Below are 17,711 nucleotides of genomic sequence, written 5' to 3'. Positions count from 1 at the left end.
AGCATGACTAACATGTGAAAAAAAAGCCCACGGACAAGATGGTTGGAAATCAAAGGGTTAAATATCCATATGCAAGATCTCATATTTATCCAACTAAATAAGAAAATTTTTTTTAAAAGGCCACAATGTCAGTGAACTTTATAGATTTCAGAATGGGTGATAAGATGGAAATTCAGACCTAGTATGGCAACAACACTGCAACCCTACCAACTATACATATTTTTTTTGGGTGCTATTAGGCTCATATTTAAATTGCCAAATGGCTCATTACGAATTTTACAGTTTATAACAAGGTTTAGAAAACTGGAATCTGTTTTTAAATGCCAGCAAAATAAGCTCAACTCCCCAGTTCTCCTAACTCGCTTATAAAACCAAAAAAATAAAATAGAGAGAGATACAAAACGACAGCTTAATATTTTCCAATAGTCTGTAATAATTTTGACCTAGGTGTTATATAATATACACACACACACACACATTTATATTATTTACTGTCTGTATAAGTACATTTCCTCCCAATTTAGCCTATGATTTTAGGCTAATGCACTTATAATGTAGTTTTTTATTTTAGGGTAGCAGAGTCACAAATTTAAAAAAAATGTCACTTGATTGCTAGCAATATTTACATGGGAAATGTTATCTCTTTTCAACATCTTAATATTCAGCGATTACTATTGAGATTTTATTTGGTTAGTAAGTTCCCCAAAGTACAATAAATCCCCAGGTTCCTCATTTTGCTGCCATGATTAAACATTTTAACAAAATGGTCAAAAAGTATGTGCAAGCTGTTTATCACTGCTGCCCTTTGAGCTCCACAATACTCAGAGGACATTATCCTTTAGATGTGATAATTACAAAGTTCTTGAATTTGACTAGGAAGCCACAAAGGAACACACCAGTAGCAAATTATACATTAATCCGTTTTTTATCAGTTATTATAAATTTAAAAATATTTATTTATATGCGAGAACAGTTTAACACTTAAGAAAATTTAGATGAAAGACTTCAATTAAGCCAGTTGTGTTAAATAAGTCTACAATTAACTATTCAATTCAAACTACAAAATAAAAAAAAAAAAAAAATCCTGTGACAAGGGTTAGCATTTGATTACTGAGGTATCAACACATAGTGGTCATGTGAATACGTATATAATACTAGGTGCCACGTCCTGACATAATTACATATAGAGAAAGAGAAATTGGGCTTTGGACTTTCTTGGCACAATAATCAGTGTAATTGATATAATTAAAAATCCGATTTATTAAAGATTGTTTAAAAATATAAAAGGACAGAAACAGAAATCAGTTCATCTTGTATCAGCACCATCTGATGGGTCATAGCGGCGGTGATACCAAATGTGCAATATCTTGATTATCCAGTTATAGTTGTTGTAGCTACTTCATTTTATTGATTGGATGTTTTGTATATTTCAGTAATCTGTTCTGTGGTCCTGAAGAAGCGCCTTGGCATGCAACATGTTGAGCAAGTCCTAGTTATCGAGTACTATCTCTGCATAGCTCCTCGTTTATTATAATATAACTGTATGTAATTTAGATTGGTAATTCTAGTTACTGTATAACTGATCTTTACAATACAGAGTTATGTATGGAGTGTATAAACTGTAAATGTATGGCTATGAACTGATTTCTGTTTCTGTCCTTTTATATTTTTAAACAATCTTTAATAAATCGGATTTTTAATTATATCAATTACACTGATTATTGTGCCAAGAAAGTCCAAAGCCCAATTTCTCTTTCTCTAAAGGGTTAGCATTTGTTTTTAATAGGTTTAGGAGTCTATGTTTTCACAGTAGGCAGGCGTGAACTTGATTGAAACCCGTTTAAGGCTGGCCATGCATTATACAATTTTCCTTTGATTTGCCAAAACCATATAAATATGAGGTCAACCTAAACACTCAATTTGAATGTAATTAGGCAGGTACTTGCACTACATAGTTGAAGGAAAATTGAATAAAATTGTATAATGTGTGGCCAGCTTAAGTCAGCCTCAATCTATAAAGTAGAATGCCAGACTGAAAGCAGTTAGGCCCATTCACACCTGAGCGTAGCGTTTTCAGGCAGAAAGTCGCGTGCTTTTACCACGTTTTTGTCGTGATTTTTGTACCGGTCAAAAAGGTCACCAATGTAAAAAGCTGAAAGATGCCCAAATCTGCCTAAAAGAAAGTTTCAGAACTTGTTTGAGCTTCAGGCGTTTTGGAGCTTCTGGCGTCAGGTGTTTTGGAGTGGAGATGTGAACCATCTCCATAGAGAATGATTGATTTTTTTTTTCCCCTCCAGCGTTTTGTAGCTTGAGACTTCAAGCTACAAAACTCTCAGGTGTGAATGGGGCCTTAGAGACTCTGTAAGCCTTAACAGCACTGGCACATTAGGGTTTCAGAATTTGCTGCTAGAGTTCTCCCAACACTGATAACAGCTTTGAAAGGATTTTCGCGATGAGATAAGAAAAAAAAAAAAAAACATCCGTACTGTATATGAATAGATCATAAATAATCTGCTTTATGTAATGCTAAAATCAAATTCTTGGTTAAAAGACTGAACATAGCTTATACAAAAAAAAATTGTGATTCTACTGTTTTAAGTGCTAGCTTTAGACAATCATATGTAGGGCTGCAATGATCGATTTTCATAATCGATTAGATGGCCGATTGTTTTGATTAAATCGCATAAAAACCTAAAAAATGTTTGGTGTATAACTTGGTCATTATGTAAAGTTAAATTTAAAAAAAAAAAAAAAAAAAAAAGAAGGAGAATTTATCCTTTGGATAAATGCTGTGAATATAATATACACACATATAAAAAAAAAAAAATATATACATATATATATATATATATATATTTTTTTTTTTAACCAGCTATATTTAATCCATTCAGAGTAAAGGAGGAGATATACAGTACATTCTATTAGAGGTTGAAACTGGTACATTTCAGACACAGAGATCAAAATTTTTACTTAAAAAAAAAAAAAAAAAAAAAAACCCTAATCCTAAAAACACTGGCTTAAAAAAAACGTTGCTTCTACAGGAGTTTTGTGTTCTGCCTGTAGAAGCAGCTCAACCTGTCCATGTTCACATTTCTGATTGGAGCTTTAAGGCAGAAAAAAAAAAAAAAAAAAAGTAAAAAAGACTCTAAACTCGTCTAAACTTTGTACAAAAAATGCTCTATATTTTTTCTATGCATTAAGATAAAAAAACTTCTGTGTGCAGCAGCACCCTCATACTTACCCAAGTCCCCTCTTGATCCAGCGATGTTGCACCTGGACTCTCCCTCCTCATTGGCTGAGACAGCAGTGAAGCACCATTGGCTCCCACTGCTGTCCAAGTCAGTAAGCCAATTGGGGGGGGGGGGGACACGACGACACACAGAGGTGCAGCTCGACTCGGGTGCTCACATAGCAAGCTGCTTGCTGTGGGGGGACTCAACAGAAGGGAGAGGCCAGGAGTGCCGAAAAGGGACCCGAGAAGGGGAGCATCTGTGCTGCTCTGTGCAATATCACTGCACAGAGCAGGTTAATAGAACATTTTTTTTTTCCTTTTGTTAAAAATAACAAACCACGAGACTATGCAGTGCAACTAGGGAAATCTCCCCATTCAATCGAAGGATGTCAGAAGGGAAACAGGCCATCCATGTAACAAGTTTTGTATACTGGGTACACAGTTTGTTTCCAAGCAGTATGGTTGGACAGGTTCCCTCACCCCTTCCTTTCACCAATGTAGTCAAAAAGGAGGCAGATTTGCGATTGACAACGCTGGTCTCTGCCAACAGATGCTGCTTTGGAGGCTGGGGCTGTCATTCAAAAACAAAGCACACAACCTGCAGTGCTGTGTGTCCATCAGCAGCCGGTTTAACACAGCCAGGATGATGGATCACACAGCACTGTGCGATCTTCGAGTTCCTTGAATGAACCATCAGTGCCGCCATGCTGTGTCTCACAAAGTACAGACCCAACATCTCCGACTGTTCATTCACAAAAATGAAAGTTCACACAGTGCGTATGATCCACTGACTGGGCTTTGCATGTGTAAAAGCAGCCGCTAATCGACAGAGCTGTGATATGACACTATTATGAACGAACGATTGGTGCCATTTGTTCTTTGTTAATGGTAAAAGCTCACGTCAGAGCTAAAGCTCTGTGAAATGCATCTGCTTTTACTTCATACAGGGCATTGGCAGATACTATACACAGTCACAAAGTGATGTTTTACAATGCTGAAATAACAAGCAGAGCTGATTTACTATTATCAAAGAACAAAGGGCACTCAGTTTAGGCCCCTTTCACACTGGGGCGGTGGGGGCGTCGGCGGTACAACAGCGCTATTTTTAGCGCTGCTGAATCGTCGTTCTTGCAGCGGTATTCGGCCGCTAGCGGTTCGGTTTTAACCCCCCGCTGGCGGCCGAAAAAGGGTTAAATCCGCTCGTACAGCGCGGCTGTAGCCGCGGTATTACCGCGGTATAGCCGCGCTGTCCCATTGATTTCAATGGGCAGGAGCGGTGAATACACCACTCCTTCCCCGCCCCAAAGAAGCGGATCGCAGGACTTTTTTTACCGTCCTGCGAGCGCACCGCTTCAGTGTGAAAGCCCTCGGGCTTTCACACTGAACAAACAGCGGAGGCTGTTTAGGGGCGGTTTTCAGGCAGTATTTTTAGTGCAATACCGCCTGAAAACCGCTCCAGTGTGAAAGGGGCCTTAGTGAAGGACAGGACTATGTGCTGTCTGTACCTCTCCCCAGAGGACCACTCAAAACTTTTGGCTTAAAAAAAGGCTAAAGCTACAGCCAACCTAAATAGGTGAGTTTTGGGGGATAACGAGGTCCCCAACCATAATGGCACTAAGGCTAAATTATCTTTGACCCCTGGTGAATTAAATGCAATTAAAACAATTGTACCAAGGGTTGTCTAGCTTGAATATTCTGTGCAATAGTACACATGTGATTCATGTATGGATGTTTTTCTGTTTTGGACAGTGCGAATCATGGTCATGCTGTATTCTTTTAGTTTTCTGCTGAAAAACCCAACTGGAAATTCTTGATTTCACAGCAAATGGTTTATTTTAGGGCCGCGGAGATTAACGATTAATTCCTCGATTAATCGTTAATTTTTTTGATCGATCAAAATTCTTTTGATCGGTACTCACCTCTCCTCCGGCTTCCGGGTCTTCAGGAAGTTCCGTCGGAGACTCCTCCCCCCTTCCCCAGTCATTGACAGTGCCCACGCTGGACAATGGTAAAGTAATGGAATACAGCGGAGCGGGCGCCTGGCCGATCCAATCATGGCCTGAAAGGCTTCGACCGAGTGGGTGTGTCTGCGAATTGCAGAGGTGTGGCTGCGAGCCGGTTTTGTGATTGGCCGGACACGCCCCATGCTGATGATGCGTGATCCTTGCTGGGAATAAACAAGCATTGGAAGGCATTATGAAGGTGAGTGTGCTGTCTGTACTGGACCGGTCAATTGTGGAGGAATCGTGGTGATTTAAAGTATATATACAGCTTGAATCTGTATTTTAGTTTTAGATTAGGTCATGCAGAGAAAAAACACCTCTCGGTTTAGGCTTTTCCTTGTGCACCCCAGTGTGGAGCTTTCATTTCACTTCCTGTCCCAGAGACACAACGGGAAGTGAAATGGCATTCCCATTTTAGATTGTCAACAGGACTGGTATACCCATTGGAGGCATTACCCAGATAGCAAGCAATTGAGCTGCAAGTTTGAAAATGTCTTGTCAAAGTGGAGGTCCACCCTAAAAACAAATTTAACATTAAAAGACTCCTTAAAAGTTTTTAAAAAAGTTTTTTTTTTTTTTTTTTTTTTTTTAAGTGTTAAGTCACGGATTGTGGAAACTAACTAGTGTGATTGTATATAGTGTATACCACATTTACCACTGACTAATGCAGAGTTGCAATGCAAGGAGAACAGCTAAAAGTAGTTGGATTTGTATGTGCATTATAATTAATTGAAATTAGTAGATTAATCGATTAAAAAAAAAAAAATGATTAATCGAACACGAAAATTTTAATCAGTAACAGCCCTAGTTTATTTCCAAGCACAACACTATGTGCATTTACCAGAAAGTCTTTTTATTGCATTAATCTACACCAGGGATTCTCCACCTTTTTCACCCTTTAAAAAGTATGGACAACCTAGAAGCCTGCTTTAAAAATGGACAGTCTTGAGGCACCCCATACTTAAATGAAAAAAACTGTAAAAGTTCTACATGATGCAGCAACATCCACACAAGTAGGACACCCAACCTTAGGAGGCGATTTATTCTTCCAAAGCAAATACACCTTTTGCAAACTTGTACTGACTAGTATTCCAATGTTTCTCTTCTCCCTCAGTTTTTCTCCATCACTCAGCTAATTTGACCCCAAAGCTGATGGGGAGGGGCAGGGGAGGGTCAAACAAGGATGCTACGCAGGCGACTAACATCCTTCATATCAACTGATGAAGCCTTTGTTTGTTAGGATGTCGGCAGCTAGAAGGTTGTAATAGTGCACAATGAAAAAAGTTAAAGAAACTTGCTTGCTATGCCCACCATGAGTTCCTTTACATACAAATTCTGCCGTCATCATAGTTGTTATGATAGCTCCAGCAACGTTCAAATCCTGCACCATGGCAAAATAAATACAGTAAAAAGACACAAGTTGGTCATCCTGCTTTAGCAAGGTCTCTCAAAAGCATACATTTCACATTTCACAATAAGACAGCTTTTTTTTCCAGCTGTGCTGTACAAGCATTTCAACAGAAGTTGGGAAGGCTGAGGACGGGTCACTGAAAATTAGTGCAGCAGATAAATAATATCATGCCCACTTTCCAAAACCAGATGATGTCCAAACAGCTCAACTGGCAAAAATCACTGAGTCACTAGTACGCCCATCTACAGTGTAATCAGAAGTGACTTCTGTGGAAGAGCTGTGACTAAAAACCCATTTCTTTAAAGCAGAAAAGCCCAACAACCCACTTATACACAGAATGGGGAGCAGAAAAACTAGCAGCAGGTGTTCTGAACTTGGTTCTCTAACAAAGCAGTTTGTATGCTGAAAGGCTAGTGAAGGGTACACAGGCAGCAGTGGAATACAGTGGTGATTTCCTCCACATTTGGTGTTGAATTTCTGCAAATTGATTTGTTGATTTGGCAAAAATTCATGGCACCCTCACTGCTGAAAAGCACAAGCATATTCTTCTTCAACTTGTTTATCTTTTAGATGCTTGGCTGGTTCCAGCCTCATTTTTTACCACGATGACCCCAAAAAACTGTCAAATTTATAACTATTTGAAGCAAAAAGAATATGGAATCCTATAACAGTTGGTATAACCCCCACAGAGCTCTGATCTCAACAGCCAGCCTGTGCAAGTTTGTGGTGGAACTGTGACAAGTTCTCCAGAATGCTTGAACTACCACCAAGTATGCATTTTTAATCTGCATCAAAAACACATGCACACAATTTCCCTAGTTCACACCAGTGCAGGCAGTTCCAGCGCAGACAAAAAAAAAAACTGGAATGCAGCAAACCACATGCAAGCAAGCACTCTAGAGATTTTCAAGTAAGGGGAGGGGGGGGGGGGGGGGGGGGTTGGATTAAAAAAAAAAAAAAGACACACTGAGCACTCAGATTTTTACTTTTGCCTGTATATTTTCCCTAAATGCCCGTTTTGTAAAACCCTTGTAAGGAGGGCAGGAAGTTAAAGGAAATTTCTCTAACGGCACACCTCAGATAGCAGTAAAAGCCTGGTACACACGTAAACAGAGATCGCCATAGTAACACAAGCGATGTTAATGTGGTGATCTCCCCCCACCACAGTGCCCTTGTGTTCTGAACTCAAAGCCATCGGCTGCAAGTGCTGATAGGAAGTTGGTTTTCCACCATGTCCCTTTGACAAAAGCCGGTCATTAGACCAGCTTCTGTCAAGACAGCTGTACACACTCTGATCAAATCTTACTATTAAGTTATTAACTGTAAAACGCGCTTAGGAGCATTCACACCTGAGAAAAAAATGATGTGTCACTTTTTTTGCCACATTTGTCTGACAGCATAGGTTAGCCTATTCGCTTGAATGGGCTGCCCTATGCATGCAAGTAGCCCTTGTGCCTTTTTGGCACTGAGTCAAGTCCAAGTTTTCAATGCAAAATGCAAGACTGCTACCTGCATTTGACGTGTCATTAACAGTTGTGGCACTGCAAGCACAATGCATGCTCTCGGAAATGTGGGAAGAAATGTGCATTTCTGCCTACATTCCTGACGTGCTTAGGTGTAAATGCAGCCTTAAGATTTTTCATGTATAAAACCAAACAGTTTTTGCTTGAACATATTAAGGGCTTGTTTTCATTTTCTTACCTGCACCCAAAATAAAAAGAAATGGGATTTAGTACTACAGACACTATTCTTGTCTTAAAATCTGGGGTTTTTTTCCCTACTATATAGAAGGTCCAAATGAGTACCATTGTAAGAACATTTCAACTTCCAGTGTTTGCACCCCAAACAAAAAAACGCTATGCAATAATAGTTTATCATTACAGTCTGCAGCGGTTGTTTCTAACTTGCAAAGTCCTTATAAATATGGAAACCTTGGTGTGCTCTGTAAGTTTCTTGTCTCGCATTATTAACTAAATGTTTTTATCAGAAATCTACACAGACTTTGAAGTCAAATTACAGCCATCCACTACAAACTGGAGCTTCAACATTGCTGTGATACACAACATCTAAACACAGACTACCTCCCACTTAAAGAACACATTAAAGCCCAACTTCAATTTCATCTTAAGCAGACCCTGTCGCCAATTTTAAGAATGGCAGTTAAAAGCACAAAAATAAAAGCATTTTGTTAATGCATTCTTGCAGCACTTTTCCTTTCCATAAACAATTTTTTACTCAATTGCAATGGTCCTTTGAACTTGATACAAATAGGACTACTCTGGGAAGAGTCAATTTCTTAGCACAGCCCCCTCACTTCTCGTACATTATAGTCCTCTCCTCTACTGGGAGTGTCCAATTACCATCTTGCTGACCCAGCTCCTCTGCCCTCATCTCCCTACATTAACTCTTTATGTAGCTGTGAGGGTAGGAGCAAAGAGGAATACTACCCTATGGATGTGATGTCAGCAGCCTTGGGCTAGCTATACATGCATAATTTCTCTAAATTAGCCCGCTGGCAAAAATGCAACAGATTCCTCTATATATGCTAAACAGCATGGATAGAAAAGTATTCGGTCGGCTACTATATTCAGAAAGAATATATGAACACTGACTACATCTGACTGGATAGTCAAAACACAAATGTGTTTCCCACTCAACAAAACAGGAGTAACCTAATGAACAGAGGAACAAAGTAAATATGAATTTACTTTACACATGTAGTTATACTTACATCAGGGTATTCTTTCACAGGCACATAAAGTTTTTCTTGTAACTGCACAATAGGTCCAATACCATCTGGCAGTTCTGCACTTCTCTTGTCATTGTTGCTACCATTCATTGTATCATTGTACATATCCTTTCGCACTCTGCTGATCTCTAAAGAAGAAAAAAAGAAAAAAAAACTTGAAAAACATTTATTTTAACCTTAATTTATAAGCATAGTAAATTGACTTAAGAAACCATGTATTATAAGAAACGTTATTAAAAGAAGTAGTAAATTTAAAATAAAGCGTTGTTTAGCCTTACATGTTTTAAAAAAAAATAATTTTAGGCCTGAAGATCAACCCTTCTAATTTTCTTTTAGGTCACACAATATTAGAGCAACAATTTATCAAATGCAAACTTTCAAAAAATACACTAAAAAAGTAAAGCCGAACTTCACCCAAAACCCCAAATTAGGTTATTTGTTGCTGCCCATGTTCCACTAGGGATATTTCCATTGATTTTCTGTGGGAAATGCAATAATAAGAGGACATTTCTCCAAAGGTGAAAAAATTCCCATCTTAGAATGGTCATAGGAACAGGTCTCCCAATTTAAGCATTGTCCACTCTGGTGACCGGTTTAAAATTTTGTATTTTCCTTCTGTTTTAGAGACAATAGTCAGCAGGAAAAAGAGGGGTAAATCTCCCTAGTGGGTACACAATACATACATTGAGAACAATACTATGACTGCATGTTTCTGTGCATAGTAGCTGAAAGAGGTTGTAAACCCTTGAGGTTTTTCACCTTAAAGCGGGGTTCCACCCAAATTTTGAACAATATCTGTATGTATTCTCTTCCTTGCCTAGATGCTGACATGCCGTTTAAAAAAATTTAAATCGCCGTAATTACCTTTTATTTTTCTATTCTTCTTTGCACTTCCTGGTTCTCCTCCCATGGGATTAGGCGTGTTTGTAGCCTCTCCCAGACTCCTGGGAGCTAGTCTCAGGCTTCTCAGGATGCCACTGAGCATGTGCGGGAACGAGCGGTGAATGCTGGCAGCACAGCATTCACCACATCCAGGAAATAAATGCTTGTGGGCTTCAAATGCCCACAATGAAGATGGAAACCGCCTGCAGTGAATAATATAAGTTATTATTTCCGACGAAATCTGACACAGGCGGACATATTACACACAATATGTGAGTATGTAATGCTGAGAAGAAAAGTTTGTGAATGAACTAAAAAAAAAAAAAAAAAAAAAAAAAAAACGATGGATAGGTGGACCCCCGCTTTAATGCATTCTACTTGTTAAGGTGAAAAACCTTCTGTAGTGCAGCTTCTGCCCAGAGCCCCCCTTTTACTCACCTGAACCCGATCATTCCAGTGACAGGGATGGGCACAGCAGCTCCATCCGGTCTCGGGTCCTCATTGGATAGACTGATAGCAGCAGGAGCCATTGGCTCCTGCTGTCAAACAAATCCAGTAACACAGGAGTCGGGGCGGAGTCCTGCTGTGTCAATGGACGCAGCAGCAGGACTCGGGATCGCGTCCACATGAGTGTCCCCATGGAAACAGGCTCACAACTGGTTTACACAAAACAGGAAGGGGGAAAAAAAATTACTAAAGCTGGGTACACACTATCAGTCTGACAGAAGCCAGTCTAACAACCAGCTTTTGTCCGAGGGATATGCTGGAAAACCAGCATCTAATTAGCGCTCACAGCTAATGGCTGATCAGTGTATTTTGGTCGGGTGGGGCAGGGGGCAGTTAAGTGTTCGTATGGTCATCTATTGAGTTTTTTTTCTGCTTAAATTGCAGGATTTAGAACAGAAAATAAAAAAAAAATAAAAAAAACACCTTTGCAGTGCAGTGTGTACCAGGCTTAAAAGACAAATGCTAACTATATCATGCAAACTTAAAAGATATAGCTCATTGAAATTCCTGGATACTTTAATAATATACAGATAATAATTAAAATAGAAACAAAACACACGCAAAAACACACACACAAAATAGCAGCAAACATGTAGCATTTTTATTTTTATTTGAAAGGTCACTCATAGAACTCTGCAGAAAATATTTCAAGTGTGTCAAATATATCAAAAGGGCAACAACATAATGGACCTGAGAGACCAATGAAAAATGCTGCCCCAAGCAAGCCAGCCAAACTCGCTCCCAGGGTACAAGCCTCCGTATTCTGCTCTAGACTGTAGTTTGTTTTACATAATCAGCTGGTTGATTTTTAAAATGATAACCAAATCCCTAGCAATGCAAGAGATTACTCTGGATTAGATGTTTGTACTCACTCGCTATTGTAACAGTCTTTACATTATTATGCTTTCTCTGCAGCCATAAGGTTATATTCAGCCTACATAGGCGAAATTTAAAGAGATTACAGTACCCTTGGCAAAATCCATAGATTTCACTGTTTGTAAAGTGTTCAGTGTAAAACAGAACATTACCATCAAAATAAATCTAAATTTAGCAGATGCTAAAATACATGCTTCAGGAAAATTATGAAAAAAAGCATAATATTTCTAGTACAACAAAGGGTTCTAGTTACTATGGGTTGCACAAGCCAAAGTAAAACATTTCCTTTACATTCCATTACTGAGCCAAATCCTTCCTCATTTATGCCTCGCATGCCAACAGAAGTAAAGTTTAATCCAGAAAGCAGTGGCCAGGACTAGGTGTGGCCAGTGCTGATTAACAAGCTATGGGCCTGTGAATCAGCAGGGAAAATGCAACCCCTACAGCTGGCATCTCCTGGGACTTTTCATACCCCTGTTGTACAAACAAGTACATGGGACATGGTACATGAGAATGGCAACTTTGCTCTGAATTTAGGAGCAGTGCAGTATTGTTGCCAGTTGATCTCAGGAAGCTGTATGATGTGGACTTGAATGGCAGGCTGAAAAGCGTAGGACAGAAAAACAAACAAAAAACACCAGTGTATAGGGACAGAGGGTCTCCGATTTACGTCTAATTTACAGTGATACTAAAACACACTGTTTAAATTACATTGTCCCCTTGTTTTCAGTATGTGGATGATGGCACTGTAATTATAATTAAAAACAATTCTAAAAACCTTTTAATAAATCGATATACAGCTGTCACATGACCCAGATTTTTCTCAGTCTGTCTGCAGGGAAACATAAGCAGGAGGAGCTTCTATTCCTCTGCGGCTGGTCACATGTTCAAAAAACAAACAGCCCTTGGAATACAGAGTAAAATAAATAATCTCCATTAACGGTTCTAAACTAACATACAAATATGTGAAATCAAATCTTTACTATTTTGTGGAAATAACATGGTGTGGGCGGATTTCTGCCAGTCACAGGCTGTGTCACGCCCCTCCAGCCTCCATTAAGCTTCATGTTATATACCATCCCCCACTGTGTTTAACTGGTTAGTGGGTATGGGGGGAGGAGAAGGGAGTAGGTAATCAGTTACCACTGTGTATACGCCCACATGTGACACTATAGTCACATGGGCTGCTCAGATGTGATGGGGAGGAACTGTTCAGCATAGAAACCCACTGAACATGTGCAGATTTCCCAACACTGCTCTGCAAAATCCCAAGCTGAATTGGGGACCTGGACAGAAGATCGAGAGCAGCAGTTTTAAACCAGGTTTTTTTTTCAGAATACAGAAAATGAATCTTATAGTGAGTATGAACAGCATGTAACGCTCATTTATTGATTTTTTTTTTTTTTTTTTTTTTTTTTTTTTTTATGATGTTGGCTTAATGACACTAAGCCATTAAGGGCCTGGCCACCCAAATCTCCCCAGGTTCACTGCCCCCTGTTGAGGGAAGTCTGTACCCAAGAGGCCCCTGCCATCTAGAATGAAAGCCTGAACGAAAATAAAAACTAATTTTGTGATCCTGCCTTGCCAGAAGAAACATGGTCTGCAGGGTCTGAGTCTTTGTCCAGGGTTTTTATTTTAATGTGGATCACGTTTCCTATTTTATGTGAGAGAGAGGTCTCTCTTTTGCAAGCCAACCTGGAAGATGACTTGGGGGAAAATACATATGCATACATTTTATACTTAATAGCTCACATCTTCAATATGAAAATGAAATGCACCACTGAGCAGAATTTTTTAAAGCATATCTATGATCAAAATGTCCAATTTACTCACTTCCTCCTTGCGTTTCATTTATTTCAAGCCTACTCCTGTTACTCTAAGCAATGCTAAAGTTTGAAAACATACTTTCTAAAGATCCCTCCCCACATTTACTTCCTTAAAGTAGAAGCCAGGGCTAGAACTGTTTAAAATGGCTCCCACCCACCTTCTAACTCCTATACTAACTACCCTGTAGAAGAAAGATGCTTATACTTACCTATTCTCAGAGCGCTCGACTCTGGTCACATGATCTTCCTAGCAGCAGCTTCAGGGGAGAGAGGAGGGTGCTGACAATGGATGGAATTCCTGAACAATGTCACCCATAGGCCTAAGGGGCATTTGTTAGCTGTCCCTTCACAGCTGCACCCTGTGAGCAGGTAAGTATAAGAATCTTACTTCTACAGGGTAGTTAGTATAGGAGTTAGAAGGTGGAGGAGAGCAGTTTTAAGCTTGGTTATTTCTAGCCTCAGACTTTTATTCCATAACAAGTATTCCTGTTGACAAGCACTATTCACAGTCTGCCTTCTGAGCACCTCTGTAGTTCAGAGGAGGAGTTCCAGGAGGCAGAGTCCGTACAGGAATTATAGCTTTCAGGCAGCAGGGCATCATGGGATATGTAGTCCTTACAAAGTTAACAGCAGAGGGGAAGTTGCAGAGCATGCAGGGAATCCAGGAATTTGTAGAAAATGTTGGCCAAGACGTAGACAGCAATCCCAACATAAAAGTAGATTTTTTTTCGAGTAAGCTTATACTGGATTGTCAAAAACCAACTATTGCTTGGATTACCATTACCTTGTTGATGATGTTATAAAATGAAAGCATATGCTGTGACCATAGAATTCCCATAAGTATAATATAGAAAGCAGATTGTTGGACATATGCAAAAGAAAAGCTATTTACATAAATTCTGTGCATCTATGTAACCAGTAAACGCTCTAAAAACATTAGTGCATTAATATGGTCAATAAAATGTTGGTGGAAAGGGAAAGAGGACAGTTCTGAATTCCTTTGAGTCAAGAAGTAGTAGGCTGATGAAAGGAATGCAGTTGAACTAGGGAGGTAAGAGTTCTATAGGCCTGCAAGCTCACCACACAAAAGAAAAATGATTGAATTTTGAAACAGAACTGACAAATCAGCAAAAGCACTGTCCATTAATCACCAGTGTGACAGTTTAATCATCCTAAGTACTTTTATAAATAATGCTCACAGAAGAAAAACTGATTTTAACTCTTTATTATATGTTCAAGCAACTATAATTCCCAACAGAAAACAGAAAGGACTGCTGGATTAATTCAACTGAATTAGTGTGGACATATAACAAAATACAGAGTTCCCAAATTACATAACTAGGACAAGCAAGCTAGCTAAGGCATGTTGTTGCTACTTTTAGCCAGTGAGAAGCAAGAGGGAGCCCAGTTTCTTTCCAGACTTTGGACTGCCGATATACAATTGCATTCATATAAAAATGTTAAAATGTTTATGCCAATAGTTGCATCTACTTTCAGAGCTTATTCAGAGCCGTTTCCGTTTTTTATTTTACAAATATTCAACAGCAATTTCTGTGATTTCTACTACTGCCATTAGTTCCCTTTTTATATATTTTAATCAATTCATATGAAAAATTCATTCATTTTTATTCTGTTATCTGAGGTCTTGATGGAGCAAAGATGGGTTAAACCACTGTCAGGTTATTTGTTGCTTTCGGTGTAAATTTGAGGAGATTTTCCTTCACTTCCTGTCCCAAAGACAACAGGAAGTTTAAAAAATATCTCTTAAAAGGGAGGAGTGAATCTCCTTAAAGTGATTCTAAAAAGGTGAAAAAAAAAAAACACACAAGATACATGTTATACTTGCCTGCTTTGTACAATGATTTTGCACAGAACAGCCCCAATCATCTTCTCGAGTCTGCCGCCAGCGCTGCTCCTCCCCCTTGACCAGTGCCCCCAATAGCACTGTCCAGAACTAAAAACAAAAACCCTCTTCTGTTCAGAGATGCACTATACAGTGGGGATCGAAAGTTTTGGCACCCCAGGTAAAAATGTGCATAACAAAGCCAAGGAAAAATGGAAAAATCTCCAAATGGCATCAAATTACAGATTAGACATTCTTATATAATATGTCAAAAAAGTTAGATTTTATTTCCATCATTTACACTTTCAAAATTACAGAAAACAAAAAAATGGCGTTTTCAAAAGTTTGGACACCCTGCAGAATTTATAGCATGCACTACCCCCTTTGCAAAGCTTAGACCTGCCAGTGTCATGGATTGTTCTCAATCGTCGTCTAGGAAGACCAGGTGATGTCAATCTCAAAGGTTTTAAATGGCCAGACTCATCTGACCTTGCCCCAACAATCAGTACCATGGGTTCTTCTAAGCAGTTGTCTAGAAAACTGAAACTGAAAATAGTTGACACTCACAAAGCTGGAGAAGGCTATAAGAAGATAGCAAAGCGTTTTCAGATGTCAATATCCTCTGTTCAGAATGTAATTAAGAAATGGCAGTCATCAGGAACAGTGGAAGTTAAAGCAAGATCTGGAAGACCAAGAAAAATATCAGACAGAACAGCTCACAGGATTGTGAGAAAAGCAATTCAAAACCCACATTTGACTGCACGATCCCTCCAGAAAGATCTGGCAGACACTGGAGTTGTGGTACACTATTCCACTATAAAGAGATACTTGTACAAATATGGTCTTCATGGAAGAGTCATCAGAAGAAAACCTCTTCCAGGTCCTCACCACAAAAATCAGCGTTTGAACTTTGCAAATGAACATATAGACAAGCCTGAGGCATTTTGGAAACAAGTTCTGTGGACCGATGAGGTTAAAATAGAACTTTTTGGCCGGAATGAGCAAAGGTACGTTTGGAGAAGAAAGGGCACAGAATTTAATGAAAAGAACCTCTGTCCAACTGTTAAGCATGGGGGTGGATCAATCATACTTTGGGGTTGTATTGCAGCCAGTGGCACAGGGAACATTTCACGAGTAGAAGGAAAAATGGATTCAATAAAATTTCAGCAAATTTTGGATGGTAACTTGATGCCATCTGTGAAAAAGCTGAAGTTAAAGAGAGGATGGCTTCTACAAATGGATAATGATCCTAAACACACCTCAAAATCCACGGGGGATTACATCAAGAGGCGTAAACTGAAGGTTTTGCCATGGCCTTCACAATCTCCTGACTTCAACATTATTGAAAATCTATGGATAGACCTTAAAAGAGCAGTGCGTGACAGACAGCCCAGAGATCTCAAAGAACTGGAAGACTTTTGTAAGGAAGAATGGGCAAAGATACCTCAAACAAGAATTGAAAGACTCTTGGCTGGCTACAAAAAACGTTTACAAGCTGTGATACTTGCCAAAGGGGGCAGTACAAGATATTAACTCTGCAGGGTGCCCAAACTTTTGCAGACATTTTTTTGTTTTCTGTAATTTTGAAAGTGTGTGTAAATGATGGAAATAAAATCAAACTTTTTTTGACTTATAAGAATGTCTAATCTGTAATTTGATGCCATTTGGAGATTTTTCCATCTTTCCTTGGCTTCGTTATGCACATTAATACACATTTTTACCTGGGGTGCCCAAACTTTCGATCCCCACTGTAAAATGTTGGACAGTTTTAGGAGAGGGAGGGAGAAGAGACATTTAATCATTTTATAGAACCACAGTGGCATAGAAGCTTTTGGGAAGCAGCATTTAATACCTGGTAAACAGGTATTTTTGGGACTTTGCAGTAGAGTGTAAACTATGTGCAGATGCAGTTATAACTACAGTAAGTGCTGCAGCGTATAGTTCTACTTGAAATAACTTTCTGCACACAATTTTCACTATAAAAAAAGTGACTCTACTACATCAAGTGTGTGGATGGAGGAATCAAGTCTCATTTTTATTTATTTTGTTCAACTAGTGGGTTGAATAACTCATCTACAGGCTGCTTAACACTGGTTAGCCACATTTAGCTAATCTCTTTCCTTATTAATAATAAACATTGAAAAAACAAACACTACTATAGTTACTGTAGTGATTTAAAGCACAGGTGAAACGTAGTCCAGTTTCAATCTATCATCTTTAGCAACAAGGTCGATCATGAATAATCAACGTGTCACAAATTTCTACATATTAAGCAAGCATGTTGTGGACCGACTGAATTTTTAGCATAAAAAAGTATATTAGTTACATTCATGAAGGTGGAATTGACAAGACAGAAATCACATTTCTTTCCTACACTGTGGC

The 17,711-nt window shown here is 39.0% G+C and overlaps 1 protein-coding gene across 13 annotated transcripts in view; it reads right to left on the bottom strand.

Moving 5' to 3' along the window:
• QKI (QKI, KH domain containing RNA binding) overlaps window positions 1-17,711 on the bottom strand; it is a 279,038-nt gene that overhangs the window by 198,017 nt on the left and 63,310 nt on the right. For all 13 annotated transcript variants that reach the window (XR_012243934.1, XM_073627474.1, XM_073627476.1 and 10 more), the window contains exon 2: window positions 9,378-9,523. Coding sequence is in view for 12 of the 13 variants with exons in the window: in XM_073627474.1 (XP_073483575.1) it covers window positions 9,378-9,523 (146 nt within the window). In the remaining variant the exon portion in view is untranslated. The remainder of the gene's footprint in view (window positions 1-9,377; window positions 9,524-17,711) is intronic.

The sequence above is a fragment of the Aquarana catesbeiana genome, linkage group LG04, assembly GCF_042186555.1.
Source record: "Aquarana catesbeiana isolate 2022-GZ linkage group LG04, ASM4218655v1, whole genome shotgun sequence".
NCBI lineage: Eukaryota > Metazoa > Chordata > Amphibia > Anura > Ranidae > Aquarana > Aquarana catesbeiana.
The sequence above is the reverse complement of the archived record's forward strand: the minus strand, read 5'-3'. Positions and strand labels throughout refer to the sequence as shown.